The sequence below is a fragment of the Corapipo altera genome, unplaced genomic scaffold (assembly GCF_003945725.1).
Source record: "Corapipo altera isolate COAL_440 unplaced genomic scaffold, ASM394572v1 0, whole genome shotgun sequence".
In the NCBI taxonomy this organism is placed as follows: domain Eukaryota; kingdom Metazoa; phylum Chordata; class Aves; order Passeriformes; family Pipridae; genus Corapipo; species Corapipo altera.
Window position 1 is genome coordinate 26,009,516 of NW_020884872.1, and position 21,138 is coordinate 26,030,653.

The window sequence follows — 21,138 nt, forward strand, 5'->3', positions numbered from 1 at the left end:
TTGACAGATCACAGAGCTGCTGGATGTTTCAATGGAGCTGGGATGCTTCTTAGCCGGAGCTCTGATCTCTTCTCAGGGTCACATGGTTACTGAGGAGATTATGTGCTGTATTGAACCAATACGTGACTTTCTTGCCATCATTTTCTTTGCATCTATAGGTAACTTCCAAGACAACTTACGTTAAAATATCTAATGATATCTATAATATTAAATAATGTTATATCTATAATATATAAAATATATACAATATATAAATATATAATATAAAATATATAAAATATGTATAAGACATAAAAACATAGCTGACAAATGGGAGGGAGGAGAAAAAATGGTGTCTACGATGTGAGGGGAGAAGATAGATTTTCTTTTGTTGAAATACTAAGCTGCTAACTGACCACAATATTGGTTTGCCTTTGTTACTACTTTTAAATGTAACATCCAGTTTCAGAAGCCATTTCCATGTTGTACTCTTAAGTCATGTTTTAATGTCAGTTTTTCATTGTTAATTCTGAATTCATACTATTTAAAATATGTAACTGAAAATTTTAAGGGAAGAAGGTCTTGGTTTGGGTGTTGGTTTTTTTGAATGTTCTGCTGTCTTCCCAGCAGCTATATTTGTAATTTATACTAAAATTGTATTACTATTTTGAGTCAATTGGTAGAGTAGTTTTCAGGTTCTTGTGGCTTGGTTTCCTTTAGAAGAAGGACATGATAATGGAAACAAATCTTTTTTATAGCTTCTTGTTCCTTTAGTTAGGAAGATGTGACCTGTGTTCTCAACACAGAGAAAAATAATTGAACAAGATGTATCTCAGAGTCCACCTGAAAGCCAACTGAAATGCAGCATTGGTGCCTAAAACCAGGAGGGTAACTCATTGTGCTTGTTACCCAAAACAGGTTAACTCTCGAGAGTATTTACAGTCAATCAGTAGCTTCATTTTGAACTACTACATTCCATACATGTCCGTACATGTCCCAGTATGCTTTCTCTGAAGGAAACTGGAGTGCTCAAGTATGGTGAATGGGGAGACAGGTCCTGTGAAAGCACTTCCGTCTCCCTGTGGATTATACAGGAGATGCACATCCTCTGTTGGGGGCACTGCATGCTTTAAGATAGAGGGTTTGGATGTAGCCCACTGCACAAATCCAACCTCCTTCAACCTATGCTTACTCAGAAATTCATGGGGTTTGGGTTTAGTTTAGTTTAGTTTTTTTTTTCAAGACCACTCTTGGGTTTTCTTCTGGTTTTATTTTAAGTTTTCTATTGTTCTTTTTCTCTCCTTGTATTTATTCAGATTACGGTTAAGTCCCATCATTGGCATAATTTTAACGCAGTTCCTTATATACCTGTTTGATAAGCACTGTTTCATAACAGAAACTAAAACTGTTGGTGTCTAGCAGAATAAAAAGGAAATAGTTATGCTTGCCAGTCTTGATGTTCTTGGGTTTTTTTGTTTTTGTTTTTACCCAGCCCATGATAATAGCTTCTGATAATCAGTCAGATTACTTAGTAATAGATATGTTTATTTGAATAACTTATTTTTAATAATGAGAGGAAAGTGATGAGCTTTGGTAAAACTCTTGGGCCCTTATAACTGCCAAGGTTGGATGAGTAATTGCTAAATGCTCACAGACGTAAGTTGTTCATGTGTTTCACTGAAGATGGTGGTATGTGGATAATGTTATCAAGGATACAAAGCATGACAAGTAATTATAAGCCCTAAGTTAATTTTACAAGGGACTGAAAAAAAAATACTGTCCTACACTCTTGTGGCTGATAAATTAGGACTAGAGAGAAGACTTTGTTAGAGTACAAAAAATAGCAAGACCTCCCTTGGTATGCTAGCAGCACTCCATATAGCCTGCATTGTACTCTAAGAAAATTATTCAGTTATTCTGTTACAGAATTAAAAAAAACCCCACCTTTTGAACTGTTGTTACCATTTTAACTACAAGAAGGGAAAGAAAAGAAAATTGCCTAACAAGTTTCTGTGATTTTACAGAAAACAGGTGTTAATCCTGCCTCAGAAGAAAATCTGCTGAAAAAAATGAGAAAAATGAGCAATGTTATAGGCTTCTGACAGTGCTTCCTTGTTAAAAAAATCAACCAAACAAAAAAAGAAAACCCAAAATCCTAAAAAAAACCCAAACAAAATCCACTTTCACCCCCCCCAAAAAAAAATTAGCCTGCCCTTTCCCCTTTACTTTCAGTTACTTTTAAATTTTGCCTAAACAGGAAATTCTATGGAGTGTCAGGGAGCTAGGTTCTAAAAGGAGTGATGTGATGTTGCAAAGAAAACCTGAGTAGAATAAAAAGTATTCCTTAAACTTCTTTCTTACTGGATTTCTTTTTAAGGACTTCTTGCTTACTCTCTACTTATATAGGCACCCATGCAAATGCAGGATCACTCTTGAGGAGAAAAGACAATGCAGAAAGACTCATGCCTTGCAGAATATACCACCTAAGGAGTCTTTCTGCTGTGCCTTTTGCAATCGGACATGTCTGTCTCATATTGGCCTTTTTAGCCACCAACGTGCTTGTAACAAACGTGGGTAGAGCCCTTCCCAAATCTTCGTTTGCGAAGCCCAGCCATGATGATGATGAAGATGATGATGAAAAAGATGTAGAGATTTACTATATGAAATTACGTAAAGGTCATAGGGAAAGGTTCTTCCCTCCTGGCTAAAGAGAAGGTTTGTTGCTATATGCAGCAAGCATCCTGTTATAGAGTGTGGAAACACTTGAGATCCTGAGGTAGGGTGGTACACCACTGCAGTAATACAAATTTTGGTCCTTCTAGAATAAAGACACAAATAAAATATTTTAACTTAATTGAAAAGCGACTGTAAATATGTCATTTGGAAAAGGTCATTCCTGTTTTGCTTGTCTTAAATGCCTTTTTGGTGCCTAAAAGCTGAGATGAACAGTACTTGTTCATGTAGTACCTGTAACAGTGGACCTGCCCTTAGCTTGACCTGTGTAATGGCACTGCTCTCAAATTTGCGCTTGGGTGCATTTGTGGGAATAACACACCTTTGCAGTTAGGCATTAACAGCTGCACTTGGAGTTACTCGCTGTCTGTATATTCGTTTAGGCCTCTGTGTGTTTCTGGCTCTCTAACCTCTGCTGAGCTTAGAAAGTTCCTGTTCGTCTCTGTCCTCACTGATAGTTTTGAGAGAAAATTTGGACCAATTCCTTAGAGCCACATCTTGAGAACTTTCTAACTCGTTTCTGTTTTGGTACCTAGTACTCAGATCTTTCCCCCTACGTAATTTGATTTTGTTTCGATAGCTTTTTAGAAAAGTAGACTGTTTGACTTTTTTAAAAATGCTCCAACATCCCATTTTTTTGTTAGTCTGCAAGGCATATGAAGTTTGAAATTTGGCATCGAGACCCTCTCTGCCACTGATGAGGAGGCAGATTACTTCCAGTGGCTGACAGAAGTTGTGCATTCCCTGTGTGCTGTGCAGATGTACTCACTCGCCAGGCTCCATGTTTCCCTTCTGGGTAAATCTTGTGCTCAGCATTGGACCCTGAATGCAAGATGCTGAAAACCCTTTCACAACATGGTTTTTTTCTTCAGAAGACAGGTGTTGCTGCCACTGTCAGCACCACCACTGTCCAGAACAGATATGCACACAAATATTCTCTGATAAGCCTCTTAACATTTCTGTTGAATTTGAGAAAAATCAAAGGAAGATCCCAAATGGAATTCATTAGGTGGCATGCATTGCCTTTCCTTATCCATCCAGCTCTACTGCTTTGTTTTCCTGCATAGAACACAATGAAACTTGAAGATTTCACGCTCTCAGAACTGACTTTAGAATGAAAAGGACTTTCTCTTTTGCAGAAAGATGAAGAATGTTGGCTTTCCCCTCTGCTACTTAGTGATCTAGCCAGGGCTGCAGCATTTATTGCATTTGCTAGCTATGATCTTGTGTTCATTAAGACTCCTAGTAGATACAGCATCCCAATGGACAGCTAACATGATTTTTCTGAGTGATGTCCTGTCTTGAGGATGTGTCAGAATTAATTCTACTGGCTCCAGTTTGACCCACAGAGTTCTGTTTTTTGTAATAATGTTTGTCATCAAGGATCTCCAAGATTCCTTTTCTTTATGTCGGATCTACCAGGATGTGGTCAAGACGTTTGGATGTTCACATGCTGTTTGGCAGCCATCCAGCAGATTGGTAGAATCTGTCTAATCAGAGAAGGAGGGAGTTTACTTGTTAAGGAAAAAATTACTTATAAAAAGGATGTGCAAAATCTTGCCTGTAATTGTCCACAGAATAACACATACCAACTTACATGAGTGAACTGTGCTTTTTGGCCTGCCACTGATGCAAGATCACCCCTAGGCCTCTGTTCCAGCTCTTTCAGAACACTGCTTAGAATTAAAGTCTGGACGCTTATGGTCAGCTCTGTAAAGGTGTACCTAAGTGTTATCCTAGCTATTGACTGCTGGCCAACGTGCCATGTGCTACCTGATAACACTGCTGAAGTTTTTGAATTATTTGAAGCATTTCTTTCATTTTAGAGAGTGGGTCCAAAGTGCCTCTTGAACCTTAGTCACAAAATCTGGTCAAAACCATTGCAATAAATGCTAATATTCGTGCACCTTCTGCCTGTGAAGTTAGTCTTTCTGTTGACGTTTGTGTTGTCAGGAAGGCTTCACGTACTCGTACAGGAGTCTCATGTGAGTTCTGGCCTTATCCTAGGTTTTCATCTGGGACTGGGGCAAAGGTCTGTAATGACCATAAAAATCTCCTGTGATGGGATCTATTCCCTACAAAAAGAAAATATGTCTGTTTGATTCGTCTGCTCAGAATAGTGTCTGCAACAGGTTTAGGCTTGCTTCACCTCACAGACACTTACCTCCACAGGATTGGTCTAGAAATCTGCCGTAGTTTGTGCCTTAGGTCTTAGGAATATGGCAATAAATCTCCATGGGCAGCAGTTCAAATGGACTTCAGCCTGCTCCAGAAGTGAACAGGTAGTTCATCAGGAGTCATGAGAGCACTAGGTTATATTTATAGCCTCCCTCAGAAACCTTCAGTTCTAGATGTGTCAGAGTTGGCCCGCTTATCAAACATGCCATTGCTATGGGCTGTATTTCTCTAATTGCTTTTCATGTATTTTCTGAGGTCAGCCTAAAGGTGAATGAGCACTGTGCATGTGATACACAGTGAAAACAGAGAAACTACTTGCCCCTCCTTGTGCATCTCTGCATACATGCAGATTTTTTTTTTGGTGTGGTGTTCATCTCTTATTTTGCCATTTCTCCTCTTATTGATAGTCTTTTGCATTTGCGCTTCAGTAGTTGGAAGAAAATTAAGAAATAAAATGGAGTGTGTAAATGCTGACTGGGTGGTACTCATATAAATATCTCTGATGTACTTGAAGAATATTTCCATCCACAATGGAATGAGCGCATGGACAAAACATTGTGACGTGACGTTACTATAAGTAACTTTCTTGCACAGTCTGCAAGAGATGACAACTCTTGGTTCTCTATAGTTCTGGCTCTGCACTGCTACAGGGCAGAGAAAATTAGTGAAACCTTGTCTTGCATTAAAATAAGAAGTTACAGCATTGATTTATGTGTCTTTTGCTTTAGAAAGCTAAATTTTTGTCCTTCACCAGAAATAACTGGGTTGGAAAACTGCCAACTCTTATGGATTTATCAGGAACACCACCACTATTTTGCTTTCTGGTTTTAGAAGTTTTTATGAAAAAGGAATGAGCTTCCAAAGATGCACAGTTATGTTTGCCTGCAAAACTTCCTCATACTCTCTGAGGAAAAAATGGATTTAGTCAGCTGTGAGTAAGATTATTGCTCAGTGACTCTAGGACTTCTCCAACAAATACTTTTTGTTGTTGTTGTTGTTTAATATTAGCAAGATTTAGTTTTAAATTTCTGTGTTCTTTGTAGTTCTTGTTATCTTACTTCATATAATTACTGAATTAAAATTAAAAAAAAAAAAAGAGCAGAAAACTTCAAAAAGACACCCCACCCCCACAAAAAAAACCACAACAACATCAGAACAATGGGTTTGTGTGTAATTCCTTAATTCTTAAACCATGCTCAGGGGTTTATGGCTTTACCTGATCTCAGTCTAAGTGTCTTTTCCAGTTCAGGTGACTTTTAGTGTTTGCAAGTGAGGGTCATGTAATCAAAAATAGTTTCAATTTGTGTTGTACCTATAGTCTATGCAAATACTGAATATCATGTTCCTCCCACAGTAGTAGTCTGTTACCATACCATACAAAAAGGGTAAATTACTAGAAAAACATTACAGTGACTGTGCAGAACAACGGAATTGTTTTCCTGTAGGATTTTTATAGTTTTCATTAGAGGTGAGTTTCATTTCAGATTCTGTATTGTTGACTGGTGTGGAAGGCAGAAAACTTTATAAATGAAAGTGCTTGTGCGTCACTCATATACAACTTAACTCAATTGGAAATATGGCTTGTGCTAAACCCCTCCAAAGGAAAAATGGTTAGATAATGCAGGAAATGCTTTTATGATCAAGTAGGTAGTTAGGGATTTAGTGATCAAGTAGTTGGTAGATATGTTAAGGCTGTTAAAGCTTTCTGTTTGGTTAGTTTTGAGAATACAGTCTTGCAATTCCATATATTATTAACCCAGAAAATTACCATCATAAGATATTGGCCTCAACTTTGAAATATTGTTTTCTTTCCTTCTAGGACTTCATGTTTTCCCCACATTTGTAATATATGAACTCACAGTTTTGCTATTCCTTACATTGTCTGTGGTCATAATGAAGGTAATTTCTTTTACTCTTATTTAAAATCTTTTTAATCTTTAATAATCTGAATAATCTTTGTGCTTCATACCCTAAAGAAAATTCTATGCAAGAACTGAGAATCTGATTTAACAGAGAGTATTACTGTAAATCTGTATTTGGAGGAATCTTACTGATTAGAATACAGTTTGATACAATATTCTTAGGGTATTTAAAAAAAAAAAAGTACTGTAATGTTAAAAGTAAGTTACACATGGTGAAGTATCTGTTTATCTAGCTTGGAATTTGTGACAGTTATCAAGTGTTTTTATTATAGTAAACACAATACTACTTTTTACTGTTTAGTGTACATTTGTCTCTTTTGACATTAATACAGAAGGCACATTTAGAAGTCCATTATTTTATGTTATGTCCAGAATTACTGTATTTGATGCTATATATCTTACAAAGTTCGTACTATTTTATTTATTGCATTTTTTTTATTTAAACAAAACAAAACAACCCACAAGAACCCCAAAAAACCTGTTTTTAAAGTTTGTCTTGGCAGTGCTTGTCCTTTCTCTGATTCTTCCAAAGACCAGCCAGTATATCAAATGGATTGTCTCAGCAGGACTGGCACAAGTCAGTGAATTCTCTTTTGTTCTGGGAAGTAGAGCACGCAGAGCAGGGATCATATCTCGGGAGGTAAGGTGTTCTATACTTATTAACTTCATTTTTTGCACCTGAATAACTTAAACTGTAATACAAAATCCCAGTATTTGAAATACCAATAGACTCCAATTTTGTGACATCTCTCAACTGTTAACAAATAGAATCAGCCCGTACAAGTGGATACTTCTATGTCCCTGACAGGTTTCTTAGTGCTGTTTTTATTTGTTTCATATTGTAGTTTAATATTTTAAATAGCTTAGTTATAAATGCTTTACCTTAACTGCTCTCACTTACAACTTCTTTATTTACCTAAGCAGTGAGTTGGAGATAGCATCTGAGTCACTAAGAATAAGAAGGCTTTGCTTTTAAAATCTTGATACAGAACAAGGTATAGGATATGTATAGAGTATAGGATTTGAAGAAGGAAATACCAGCAAATAAGAACTAGAGAGCAGATATAGTGACGTGGAAATTGCTGTAAGCAATAAACTTGTAATTATTTTTTCTTGCAAAACTTATTCATTTTAGATCCTCTACAGAAGAAACAACCAGTGTTTTCAGTAGTCATTAAAAGAATCCCCAGGAAAGAAGGCTTAAACTTAGTTTTATATTGAAGCTGTGAGAATGTTATTTTGTTTTGAAGATGAAGTCTGCTTTGTGAAATTAAGTAAATTATGGCTACAGAGATACAAGTGACCTCACTTTCTAGTGCTAGCTGCTTTGTTGTCTGTGCTCCTGCTTACAAAAAATACTCTGCTGGTGCTCAGAGCTTTTCATTGTGTGAGCAAGTGGGCTGTATAATGCTGGAACTAATTCCAAATAAAGCATGTGTGAAAAACTTACACAATGCCGTTCACTTGTAGGTAAAGGTGATTCATTTTCATGTTCACTCCTGTATATTACAGGAGTTACAAATATTGCATGTTTGCATAGAGTTTCAAGATCTCTGTACGTGATCACGGAACCAGTTTAGGGGCCACCCACTGAGCTTGAGGGCTTTTTAGGCTTTCATTTTTTTCTGCTCTCACATGATTATCTACTGTATAGATTTATATAGCTCTGAAATTTCCTAAAGCCATTGTTCTGCTTGGGACCTAAAAACTTACTTCCTACCACTGTGTTCTAAGACTCATTCAGACTATGTAGTTAAGGTCTTTTTTTTCAGAAGATGTGCAGTATGACTTAAAGGGATGTTTGTTTGCTCTTTTCAGTGTAGAATAGTAGTGAACTTTGCCATTATATCATTAAGCCAGAATAGTTTGGAGGGGTGGTGGGGGTTTTTTTGTTCTGTTTTAAATAAAGTGACATTTGGCCTTCAACTTCTTAGCAAATACTGAGCTTTCAAAATTCATCTGTTAACTAAATATATGAACATCACCATCATCATGGCTAGGCTTCGCGAATGAAGATTTGGGAAGGCTTTATCCACATTTGTTACAGGCTCGTTGGTGACTTATGAGGCCAATATGTGAACAATTGTTTTTCTATAAGCTCACAATGGTGTTTTTGTAATTGTATTTTCAAACCAGGTAAATGGGTAATTAAGATGATTTGAGCATGCTTTTGTTTGCTTTCGTAGCAATACACAAAGTTCGTTATGAACACGGGTGAAGTCTCTTAAAAATACTGTCCAGAACAGTGTGGTCTCCTCAAACTTCTCGTCACTTCTTAGTACTGTCATGTAACCAAGAGACATAATGGCTTTTATTTGCCTTTTGCAGGTCTATCTGCTTATTCTGAGTGTAACTACTCTAAGCCTTCTACTTGCCCCTGCCCTGTGGAGAGCTGCGATTATGAAATGTGTTCCGAGACCTGAAAGACGCTCAAGTACTTGATTAGGATTTGCACATATAGAAGAATATGTCTTCTTGCAAGGAATATCTTCATTGCTCATTGTATTTCTATGCAGTCGGAAAACAAGACATTTTGAGTAGTCAGTCCTCTTAGCAAGCACTTGGTCATGAGCCTTATACTGATCTAAAACAAAACAAAATTCAACACTAAAACATATTTGTCATTTGAATTGCACACCTTTTACAAAATTTATTTCTCTCTGACAGATTGAAATCTGCCAGAATATTTGTTTCCAATCCAATCTATTATTCAGATCATAAATTATTTTTTTAAAATATAACATCATGCAAACTGTGTTGATTATTTTTTGCCTGAATGTGCCTTTTAATTTTCATCCTATTAATGCTGGTTCATCACCAGATTTTGTTTAAAAAGAAAAAAAAAATATATATTATGGTGCCTATGGTATCATCTTTTATTAAATGACTTGAGTCATTTTCACGTTTAGGAGTTTAATATAGCAGCATAAAATTAATTACAAAACAAATTTCTAATGGTGAGTAAAAGAGTAGTCATCTACATAAAGAAAAGGTTTAACTGTTTACCGTCAGTTCCAAGCAGTCAATTACATATTCCAGATGATGCAGCCAGTACTGTATGATACTTTATTCCAAAATGCAGCACATAATGTATTTTCTTACAGTGGTAAATTTTGTGTTAGCTCTTGCATTTATTTACATACTTGAACTAAAAGTTGACAGTAAGAAAGGGCATAACTTACATTTGCAGACTGACAGTTGTCACCCATTCTTGTTGCTAACTGCTGTTAAGTAATGGTTTACAGGTTTTTTTCCTTTGTTTTTCAAAAATAAATGTAGTAAAAACTGGGAAGTCTAATTTTAAGCAGATGTGAAAAATCTCACTTCTGTAACTTTGGAGGTTGGATGTTATTTGACACTATACTAGGTTTGAAATTATTTTAAGTAAATTAATTTGCAGAAAACTGGAAATGGAAGGCTGAATGTGTATTTGCAACTCCACAACTTTATAAGTTGCATTTACATTGAATAAATTCTTGGTCTTTTTAAAATATCATGATATTTTAGAAAACAGTGTGATCTTAATCAATGTGATCTTAAATGTGCTTTTCTTTAAAATGTTGTATGTAGTCAGATAAACCTTGTAAAAGTCCATTCTTTAAGTGTCATAGAGAGAGCTTACTCATAAGCTATAGTATACTCGGACAGAGCATTTAAGAATCATCTTGAGGTTTATCTGCTAAAACCAATACTGTTTAAGATACATTAACACTTCAGGTCAGTATTGTAGTGTCATCTAAAGTAACTTTGATACCCACAAAATGATTAGAAAAATGCATGTTAGGTAGGTTTAAACTGTCAATTAAAATGAAAACTGTCCTCCAAGTAGCAAGACAAAGCTTTAGATGGATTTGTGTGCTTTATACCTCTTTCCTCTACCCCATAGCAGCCTCAGTTTCCTCCTGTGTTTTCTTTGACATCTGCCGGACTTGACAAAATGCAGATGGGACTACACTGGAGCGAGTACGAACTAGTAGGACAGGGTAGAGTTCATCATATTTGAGTTCTTCCTCACTGGATTCGGAGCTTTCTCTCCGGGCACTGATGCTTTACAAAGTATGTCAATTCCACCTTCCCTTGAATGGTTTCAAAAGTTATCACAAAACAGTTGACAAAGCTGCCTTATAAATACAATAGGGGGGTTTTAAATAAAATGAATGAGTAACAGAAAAGAAACTTGAAACTGATTTCTTGAAGGTTTCTCGAAGAACAGGAGGTCTTTTCTTGAAATTTTTGTTTCAGCTTGTTGGTCAGTGGTTCTATCTCATTCATTTGGCTAATGATCAGCATCATCTGAATATAGAAAAGCTGATAGAGAGCAGAAACCTCATAAATGATGAGAGGTTATTTCTATGGAAGAGCTGAGCTTAAGGGAATGAAAAGGAAGGGTCTTCTTTGTGCTTGACTTGCAACTCGTTCAGCTTATCTTGTTTGTTTTGTTGATTTGTTTTGGACATGGATGTAACCGTTTGCTTGTTTTGCATAGTTTTCTGAAAATTTGAGTTCTTTCATGTTATCACTTCATTGCTACCCTTGATCACTATTCCCTGTGAAGATAAAGGAACAAAAGCAGTTTAAAAGCTGGTAGTGTGGGCTGTGCTTACACTTTGTCAGCCCTTTCCCTGGTCAGATTGGTATATATGGACCCACGCTGGTGCAGCCTCACCTTGAATATTGTGTGCAGTTTTGGGCACAGCAATATAAGAAAGATATTAAGGTATTAGAGAGTGTCCAGAGGAGGGCAACGAAGATGTGAAGGGCCTTGAGGGGAGGCCATATGAGGAGCAGCTGAGGGCACTTGGTCTGTTCAGCCTGGAGGAGACTGAGTTGCAGTCACAACTTCCTCATAAGGGGAAGAGGAGGGGCAGGCACTGATCTCTTTTCTGTGGTGACCAGTGACAGGATCTGAGGGAATGGCCTGAAATTGTGTCAAGGGAGGTTTAGGTTGGATATTAGAAGGAGGTTCTTCACCCAGAGGGTGGTTGGGCACTGGAACAGGCTCCCCAGGGAAGTGGTCACAGTACCAAGCCTGACAGAGTTCAAGAAGTGTTTTGATGATACTTTTAGGCACATGGTGTGTCTCTTGGGCATGCAAGGCCAGGAGTTGGACTTGATGATCCTTGTGGGTCCCTTCCAACTTGGCATTTTCTGTGATTCTGTGATATTTGTGGCTTATCCCATATAGAGCAGGTGGCTTCCATTCTTCAGTAGGAAGGCATCTCATGGGAGCTGTGAGGTGGGTTCTTGCAGCTGTGACTGATGTGGGTCTAGGATGGCTCAAGGAATGCGGTCATGGTGGCCTAGTCCATGGGGCTATGTAGCCTTTCAAAAACCGTAAGAATTCATATTTCCTCTAATTTTCAAATATGAGGAGAAAGCATCCTCACAGTGCCTTGTAGTTCACTTGTTTTACGGTTGGACATCCTTAGCTTTGTGGGAAGAAGTGTGGAGGGTGCCTGGCATGACAGAATAGTGCTGTATGGTGATGCTTGATGGAGGGGGTGAGAAGCCCCAGTCTTGCTGCCTGTTGGAATTAATCCAGGAACAGTCTAACCACAAAAGCACTCATGGGATTTGTCTAGGGAAGGAATCTGTAGTTCTGCTCTGTAACCAATCATGGCAGTGTTCCAGCATGTGGTTAGTGCCAAAGGGGGAGGAAATGAGATCCCCGAGTGACAGGAGGCAAAGCTACCCTAAGAGCATTACTACTTTGTGGGAAACACAATAGCTTGTAAGGAGCAGCAAGTACCAGACATCCACTGTTGATGACAGTGAGGGAGCCAACAAAACTAGTGAAGAAGGAAGAGCAGCAAGATGTCCTAAGGGCTGGGAGATGTAGCCCACCCCACCCCAAAGGAAACAAAAGGTCAAAGAGAAAGGTATACCTCTACCAGCTTTACCTGGTAGCCCAGGAGGTGTGTTCCTTGGGTTTTCCCCCTGCCTCTGTTGAGGAACTACCACTGCTGGGTGGGACTTAGAGTTTAAGGATAGTGGAGACTAGGAAAATGTCCTGGTTGCTGGAGGAAACAAACTGGACAATGGTGTGACCAGAGTGGCTTAGGGACAACTGATCCTGCCTTTGGGACAAAACCTACATCCAGGAGTGGTAACACTTTCAAAATCATGGTACCAAGCGGTATTTTTTATTTCCTAAAATAGATCAGAAATTTGAGAATTGGGAGATGCTATGTCCCAAGGAGGCCAGATGCTGACAAACTTGTCAGCTGGTACTAGGTCTTTAATTAAGAGCTTGCACAGATCACTCTGTTCAGATTGCATGGCTTCCAGTTCTGAGGCATGAAGGTCAAAATATGTTCATGTGCGTGTCCTCTGGCATCTGTCGTAGCTCTAGTCTGTGGACTAGATGACCTCTTGAAATAAGTCCTTTGTGTCTGTCATGCAGTTCTGTCATACTGATGCTGTTTAAAGTTATGATTTGTTCTCCTCTTGAAGCATACTGAAAAGGGGGAGGCAGCCCATTAGAAAACAGTTGTGAACTGGAATAGCCTTCCACACTACAAACACAAAAAAAGTCCTAAAGCTGCAAAATGCCTGAGAAGAGTGTGCTCAGAGATTAGAGAAATGCTGAAGGTTTTTCCACTGGCACAAATACTTCAAATTAGTTGTGAACAACCTCCTGCTAAAGAAAAAAGCACCACCTAGGAGTTGGGCATGCTTGGGCATTTAGTAATGTATCAAAATAAATGCTAGCAAACCAGGACAACACCCACCCTCCCTTGTTTATGCTTGTGCAGTTGTCTTTCAAGTTTTTTTCCTACAAGAATTAATGTAAAAAAGGGGGAGGGGGCTTGGAACTGGATATATAGAAAGTTTAAATCCACTGGCACAGTATATATGACGTGGGGGGTGGAGAGCAGTGCTGTCAACTGGAGATGTCTTTTAGGAAGCATTTTTTTTCTGCAGCTGGCTTAGGGTACTTCATGGCTTTTTGTGTGTGAAAATTCTTGTTGCTTTCTGAAAAGTTATAAACAGTTACAAGCACATTTTCATTATCACCTTCTTTCTTTGGTGTCTACTGCTGTCAAGCTTAGTCAAGAGGAATGAAGAAATGGGGTAATAATGTATCTTATGGCAGCAAGTGGATGGTATTGATAATGAAAAACTTTGAAGATTGGTATTTATCGAGAAAATGAAGGTAACGTTTCATTACTATTGTAAAACACAACTATTCAATGTCTTTTAAAAATAAGAAAGAGTATGGTATAAAAGTAACTAAATGTGGCTCTGGTTGACTGATGAAATGCATCTTCAGCATTTGTGCTAGATTGGCCTGCTCTTTCTATATGGTGGCTCTGCTGGTTGTGTCTTCTATTCCCAACTAGCTGTCTTTCCCAGGATCAGCATAATTTTAGAGAAGGAACGAGCCTGTTACTTCCTGCTCCCCTCATCACGTTATGAACGTCGTCCCATGCAGGCTCGGTAATGAGTGCAGAAGTGTGCCTGCCTTCCTCCCCATCAAGTAGCCTTGCTTCTATCCCCATAAGGAACACAGTTTTTGAGCTTTTTGTGCTTTCCTGCACTTTCTACTATTACGGCCCTGTCTTTGCAGCCCCCCGCTAGGCATGCTGCAGGCTTTTCTTGCCAAAATTTACTGGAGAATGATGTAATTACATCACACAACCCCTGCTAACATGCCGTGTTCCTGCGGCTGTCATGTACACAGAGGCTGCACAGCCTGGAGGTGCCTCACTTTTTTGGCGCAGGTCTGACCTAATTCAAGGTTGAGACTGTGCAGCCGCCCAAAGGGAAAACTTTCGCTTGGATTACCACAAAACGCCTAATTTTAGCAACGATCGCTGAGAGCGAAACTTCGCTCAAGTAACGGCCGGACAAAGCGCGATGAGGAAGCACCGGCAGCAGGATGTTGTGGCAACCGCCCGCACCGCCCTGCCCAACCCAGCCCAGCCCAGCCCAGCCCAGCCCGTCCCAGCCCAGCCCGTCCCGTCCCGTCCCGTCCCGCTCCGCGGGCACCGCGCGGCAGGCGGGCGGGCGGGCGCGCGCTCGGGAGAAGGCGCGAAAATCCCGCGCATGCGCAGTGCGGCGCTCGCTGCGCGCCGTGGAGCGGCGGGCGGGCGGGTTGTGGCTTGGCCGCTCCGCGTGTGCCCGTGCGAGGCGCGCCGCGCCCGTGACGTCAGCGCGCAGCGTCAGGGGGACGCACAAAAGTGTAAGTTTCAATTTTTTTTTTTTAATTATTTTAAATTTATTTAAAAAAAAAAAAAAAAAAGAGAGAAGAGGAAACAGCGGCGGGAGGTCGCGCGCGCGGGGTCCGCGGAGGGGCCGCCGCCGCCACTGGTTCAGCCGCATCCCCCTCGTTCCCGCGGGCAGCCCCTCGGCGGCGGCGGGCAGGTGTGCGGGGCCGCGGCGTGCGGGGGCAGCCGGTCGGGAGCCCGCCGGGCGGGCGGCCGGCAGACGCAGAGGCGCGCTGGGAAGTGACAGCCCACCGGGGTAGACCCTGTTCCCCCCGCACCCCCTCCCCGAAGCGAGGGGGGGTTGGGGGGCGGTCCCTGCCGGCCCCTTTCCCTCCCTCCCTCCCTCCCTCCCCCGTTCCCGGGCTGCCGATGTCGGTGTCCCGCCGCCTCCCCCCGCCCCTGCCCCCTCCCGCCAGGCCCGCGCAGCCGCCGCCGCACATGTGCAGTCGGGCGCCTCCGCAGCGGCAGCAGCAGAAGCGGCGGCAGCAGCGCGGCGGCGGCGGGCGGGGGGTGCTCCCGCTCCGCGCTCCGGGTCCCTATCTGGGGGCGGCGGCGGGGGATGGAGCCGGCTCTCTCTGCCTTCGGCCGCTCAGGTGCAGGCAGCCCGCACCCGAGGATGGGAGCGGCGGCGGGTGGGACGGCGGCGGGTCGGGCGGGATGGGGATGGGGACGGCGCGGACCCGCACCCCGCCCGCCGCCCCTTCCCCCGCCGCCGCCGGCGGTGCCGCCGGGCGCGTCCCCCCTTGCCCGCGCCCCCGCCGCCCAGGCGATTAGCGCGGCCCCTCGCTGCCGGGGGGAGGCGGCGCGGGGCTCAGGGCTCTGCCCGGGCGGTGAGGCCCCGGTCGGGGGGCGCGGGGTGCCCGGGGCGCGGAGGCGGCCGCCAGGCTGTGCCGCCCGGTGCGGCCGCGGCCCGTCCGCCTGCGAGGAGGAGGAGGAGGGGAGCGGGGCTGGAAGGCCCCGGGGGGAGCTGCCCCTAGGGCCTACTTGTCCCTGCTGCTGGAAATGGGGGTGGGGAGCAGGAGGAGGAGGAGGCCGTGATCGCTGCCCGCGCCCAGCGCTCGGTGCTGGAAGGGGCGCAGCTGGACAGGGACCGACCCCCCGTGGGATCGGGTGCGGGCTGGGGGAAGGGCTCTGCCACGGCACAGCTCGCCCCCGCCGTCGGGAAAGGAGTGCCCCCCACACGTGAGCGTGGGGCTCAAGGGATGAAAAGGTGATGAAGGGAAACTTTTCCCTTTCTAAAAATGTGGGTTTTTTAAAAAAGAAACCTAAATTGTACTTGGTAGTAGTCTTTAATTTCAATTGTAAAAACTTTCCCTCCTTTTATTTTTTTACAGCTGATGCTGTCTTTGCTTGTTTTGTAGAAAATAGCATCATTGTCCCTGTGTCCTGCAGCCGTCAAGATTTTAAGAGGACTGGTTTCTAGTCTTTGGTAACATGGCAAAAGATGTAAGTATATTTGTAGCACATGGAGCTCAGGGAATGCTTTTATTAACAAAAGCAAATGGGGTCATGCTTTGTAGTAGCTGGCATTAATGAATATATAGAACTTTATTCATATTGTACATCAAACCTAGGTTATGTTTTCCTGTAGACATGACAGCATAAACCAGCTTCAGATCTGCAGCCATTTTTTCAGAGTATTTAATCCCAAGAATTCACTATGCTTATAACAGCACTTGGACTGTTGTCCTTATGTGTATTCATATTAAACACTAAACCAGCTTGGGTTTGGACTGGATTTAAAAAAACCCAGCAAATATTGTTCAGATGACAGGGTTGTTGTCGACTAGCATTGCCTTTCTTGTGTTCAGAGAGACATCATACATTCAAGGAAGTGAAGATGGTTCAGTCTCCGTATGTGTTCATTGTTTATCTGTGTCTACCAAAAGATGCTTGTTAGTGTCTGTAGAAACAGGCTTTGGGTACTTTCGGCATAGACTTCCATTACCATTGGTGTTAAGGTTAGTGGCTTTGATTCTGTGGCCTGTCGTGGAGCATGTTTGCTCTTTACCCATTCCAATACTTAAAAAAAAGTTACAACATATTCTCCCTTTAAGATGTCAGTCATTGTTAATACCCAATATAATTGGGCTTTCATGTTTTCTTAGTGAAAATAAGACAAGATACTACTCCGTATTCGAAAGGAAACCAACCCAAAACCAACAGCATGCAAGCTAAGGAGAACTAATACAACTCTCTTTGTAAACAGCAGGTTGCAATCTAATGTGGGCTGTTGTAGCTTTGAAGTAGCAAGAATTTCCACAAAAGAGGAATTGGTTTAAAAAATTAATCTTGTAGGAAATTTTAGTAGCTCAACTGAAAAACATCTTAATGTGGGGAGAAGCAACCAGAAAATACGTAGTCACTCAAAGCTTGCCTGGGAGAGATAAGGGTGGCCAAGTACATTACAGATAGCAGAGTTCAGGGAATGATAGGCTGTATAAGCGGGAAGAAAATGAAAGAGGAGTGTTAGACTAGGAGACGAAATTGAAACAGTTCAAAGTAATTTAGATACCGAAGTACATTTGTTTTATATTAAGTTTTGGGAGAGATATCAACTAAGTGAAAAAGTGGTAGCACCTAGAAATACAGGTGAATATCCTAGAAGGTCTAGGGTAGCAAAATGAGAATAAGACATTTAAGAACAAGCCTCATTTTTGAAAGATGTAGTTTATTCTAGAAAAGAGAGTAGTTAAGGAAGGAATAACAGGATAACATACATTATAATAAACTTCAGAAATTAAAGAAGATACTGCAGATAGGAGAAGAAATTGCTTTTAGTGTCTTTATGACAAGAATTAATAAGGTGAATTTGAAGAAAATTAAAATCAGGTCAAGTTTTAGGTAAAATTTTAAGTGTACTTGAGCACTGGAATAGCTGAGGTAGCTAGAAAGGCTATGAAATCTTAACTGAATATTGTCTAACCTGTTCTTAAAAACCTCTGCACATACTTTAATTGTGCTTCAGGAAAGAAAGATAGACTGCTTACCTTTTTGCAGACTATTGCATACCCACCATTACATGATGTCTAAAATGTGTAGTGAATGCTGGGAAATATTAAATTTCCAGATCTGATTATAGACCCATGTAGTTTTGGTTTAATACTATAAAATAGAGGTGCTAATTGGTATACCACTTGTTTTGATTTTCAAGGAGGAAGAGAATTTTCCCCATTTTTTTGTTCAAAATCTAAGTTCTTTTCCTAGCCGCATAATGGAATTAAGCGTGATCGAGACAGTATCACTAAATTTCTGGGCAACGAGTCTTTAAAAACCTGTGTTGCTGTAAATTTAAACATTCTGACATAAAAATACTGCTGTGATTGTCTTGTGGTTCTGCCATGTCACCTATCAAGTGCTCAGTCTGTGAGATGTAGTGGTGAAGAAGATGGCATAGTTGATGAATGCCCCCGCCCCTTCCTTCCCTTTTTCTCAGCATAGCTGAGATGGCTAAACTGGGAAGAAGGGCTGTGCTGCTACAGTCCTGAGTCTGGGCTTCAGGTGGCATTTACAGGGCCAGGGATGCCTCTGTGCTCCAGCCTGGGAGCACAGGCGTGATGTGCATCCCACTGCTGTTCTGTGCTGCCGGGGCCAGCGGGGCCATGGTGACAGCGGAGCAGGGAACCCGACAGAAGGGGAAGGTGTGTAGACAGGGCACCATGACACGACATGCTCCTGCTTAGCTCTTCTTCTGCAGGAGAACACTTTCCCTTTTGTTTCTCTTTTCCAGTTCTTCTAATACCTCTTTATAAATACTGCATTTTGATAAGATCTGTTAGAAAAGTCAAATACTTGTAAAAGTTTGCAGACTGAGACTTTGCTGGATAATTGAACAAATGGGGACCATGATGGAGAGTACTGGCAAACCCAAGAAAATTTGTTTATAAAGGATTAAATATTTACCAAAGTACTGATCATGTAAGATGGCAGAATAATGCTTATGAGCTATTTGACGGAAGCCTAAATTCTACAAAATATTGCTTTGATATGTATCCCTCTAATGCTTTTCAGAGTGCACAATCAACAGAAAATAAGCAACAAAACATTGAGGTTTTAATTTTATTTTTTCCCCCCCGAAATTACTTCAGTTGCCTTGGCAGCAATCAGGAAGCTGTGAAGGGGGGCAAAAAAGGTATATTCATGTGTAGCTCCTTAATTAAAAGCTAGAGGTGGACTTTAAAATCGTAAGTAATGTTATAGCTGGATAAGTTGAAAAATAATAATGGAAAAAGAGAAATACTTGCTTGTGAATGTTAAAGTATCTGTGCATATATGTCAATTTACGTTTTGGGTAGGAGATCTGGAATGCAGTAAAGGTAAACGGGGGAAGAGAGGAGCACTCATTTTCCAGTGTGATCTGGTAATAACATTGAGCACAGCCATTTTTGAGTTTGTGTAAATGAGCACTGTGCAGAGCTCAGAAGCAATTCTAACAGAATTGGGCAAATATGGTATATCACATTCAGTTCAGGAGATCTTAGTTCCTGGAAAGACTTTACTGTTTGTGCAATTTAAAGAAACAATGAAAAAACCCGTGCGTGGACAAGAGAACACTGATTGCCGTATCTGAAGGACTTGTGTGTCTTGGGAGTGGGATCATTGAGTTTCCTCCCAAGAGTCTTAATGACAAGGTGACATCAGTAGAATTGGGTGCAGTTTGACTTGTAGCTTTGCACTGTGTGGGAAATTCCTTGGTCATCGCATACAGGTAACCTCCAGAAACTCTAGCTTTGCCAGAATTCCTCTTTGTGGTTAATCAGTGTCAGTCTCTAAGAGTTTGCTGTATCTACTGTAAACTCTTTCACTGCTGGTGCCTTCCAGAAGAAATGTGGCAGCTTCCAGGCAGGAGCTAGAAGAGCCAAATGTACACACTGAGGTCCTCAGCTGACTTGTGCTGCTCACTGGATTCATGCTGGGTGGGAAGAGCAGCTCCCTAGGTGAAATGTTGACCTGCCCATCCTCGGCATGCTTAAAATTAAGCAGGATGCAGCATGGAATGAGGGAGCAGGAATTACTGTAGCAAGAGAGTGAATTTGATAACTTTTTTTTTCCAGCTTCCAGTATAAGACTGAGGACTACTTGCTGGCCACTTTTATATTCAGTTACATATTGAGAATTATCTGTAAATCAAGATAATAAATTTTAGCATCAATGATTAATATACCTTCCACTACTAAATTAACAGTTTCTGTAGCGTGGCTGAAGATCCAACTTGTGGTGACCCTGTTTCTCCTCTCAGTTACTTCTGTTGCACTGTTGAGGCCACTCGAGCAGCCATAACAGAAGCTTGTGGATATTTTCTTGAAAACCCAGTGTTGCATAGGAGAGAAGAAGCAGGAGCAATGGGGTTTATTTTCTGCTGCGTTTCCATACTCTTAACAACTTGCAGGAACTGTATCTATTATGAGAAGTAGTCTAATGCATGGTGTTCCAGTGAGTATTGAGGAGAAAAGGGCTAGACAAAATGAATGAGTATGATTCCTTCTGCTCTCAAAAAGTATGTGTAAATGAAACATTCTTACCTAGTAGCTGTTGTTTATGATTATTTCACTTGTTCACCATCATTGCATGGGCTGTTTCAAGTTATTTAAAAAATAATTTGTACACAAAGAACATGGAGTTGAAAACTAATTTAAGAAACTTTTAAAACTGACGCACCACTGTTAGCCTTCAGAATTTCTCACAGACTAAAATATCTTTCTTGAGAGCTGTTCTTGAGTTACTGTTTCATGGGTTGCTGGCAGTGGTGTTGGCTTTGGAACTGCTTGTTCTAAAATTAGAATGTTTAATTTATTTTTAAAAATTATATTGTCATCTTTTGCTTGAACTACTTTATTAGGGATTTTTCTCTTGGTCCCTAGTTTGCGTAAAAATTATTGTATCTCCTTAGTTTTTCATGGTGCTTTTATGCATCTTACTGAGGAGTAGCTATGGCCCAACTTAGCAAAGGAAGCCGTGTGCACATTTGTAGATATGAGGACAGTATATGAGAAATTGTGCCTCCACAAAGTTCAACACTTGATCTAACATTACTTTTTAAGAGATCTAGAGATGCAGGGATTAACGTTGAGTTTATTTTAACTGGGAATTCAGAATACATTCAGGCATTTAATTTA

At 41.1% G+C, this 21,138-nt stretch overlaps 2 protein-coding genes across 7 annotated transcripts in view; both read left to right on the forward strand.

Annotated features, from left to right (window-relative positions):
- TMCO3 (transmembrane and coiled-coil domains 3) overlaps positions 1-10,303 on the forward strand; it is a 33,284-nt gene extending 22,981 nt beyond the window's left edge. Inside the window, exons 10-13 of the mRNA XM_027640380.1 lie at positions 8-158; positions 6,710-6,789; positions 7,303-7,452; positions 9,141-10,303. Of these exons, the coding sequence (XP_027496181.1) occupies positions 8-158; positions 6,710-6,789; positions 7,303-7,452; positions 9,141-9,254 (495 nt within the window). The 3' untranslated portion in view covers positions 9,255-10,303. The remainder of the gene's footprint in view (positions 1-7; positions 159-6,709; positions 6,790-7,302; positions 7,453-9,140) is intronic.
- Positions 10,304-14,911: 4,608 nt separating this feature from the next.
- TFDP1 (transcription factor Dp-1) overlaps positions 14,912-21,138 on the forward strand; it is a 39,554-nt gene continuing 33,327 nt past the window's right edge. Inside the window, exons 1-2 of one of the 6 annotated variants that reach the window (XM_027640445.1) lie at positions 14,912-14,997; positions 16,357-16,468. In XM_027640445.1, coding sequence (XP_027496246.1) covers positions 16,457-16,468 — 12 coding nt within the window. In that variant the 5' untranslated portion in view covers positions 14,912-14,997; positions 16,357-16,456. Of the gene's footprint in view, positions 14,998-15,492; positions 15,616-16,031; positions 16,469-21,138 lie in introns of those variants that run through there. The other 5 variants (XM_027640467.1, XM_027640456.1, XM_027640438.1 and 2 more) reach the window with 5 other exon arrangements.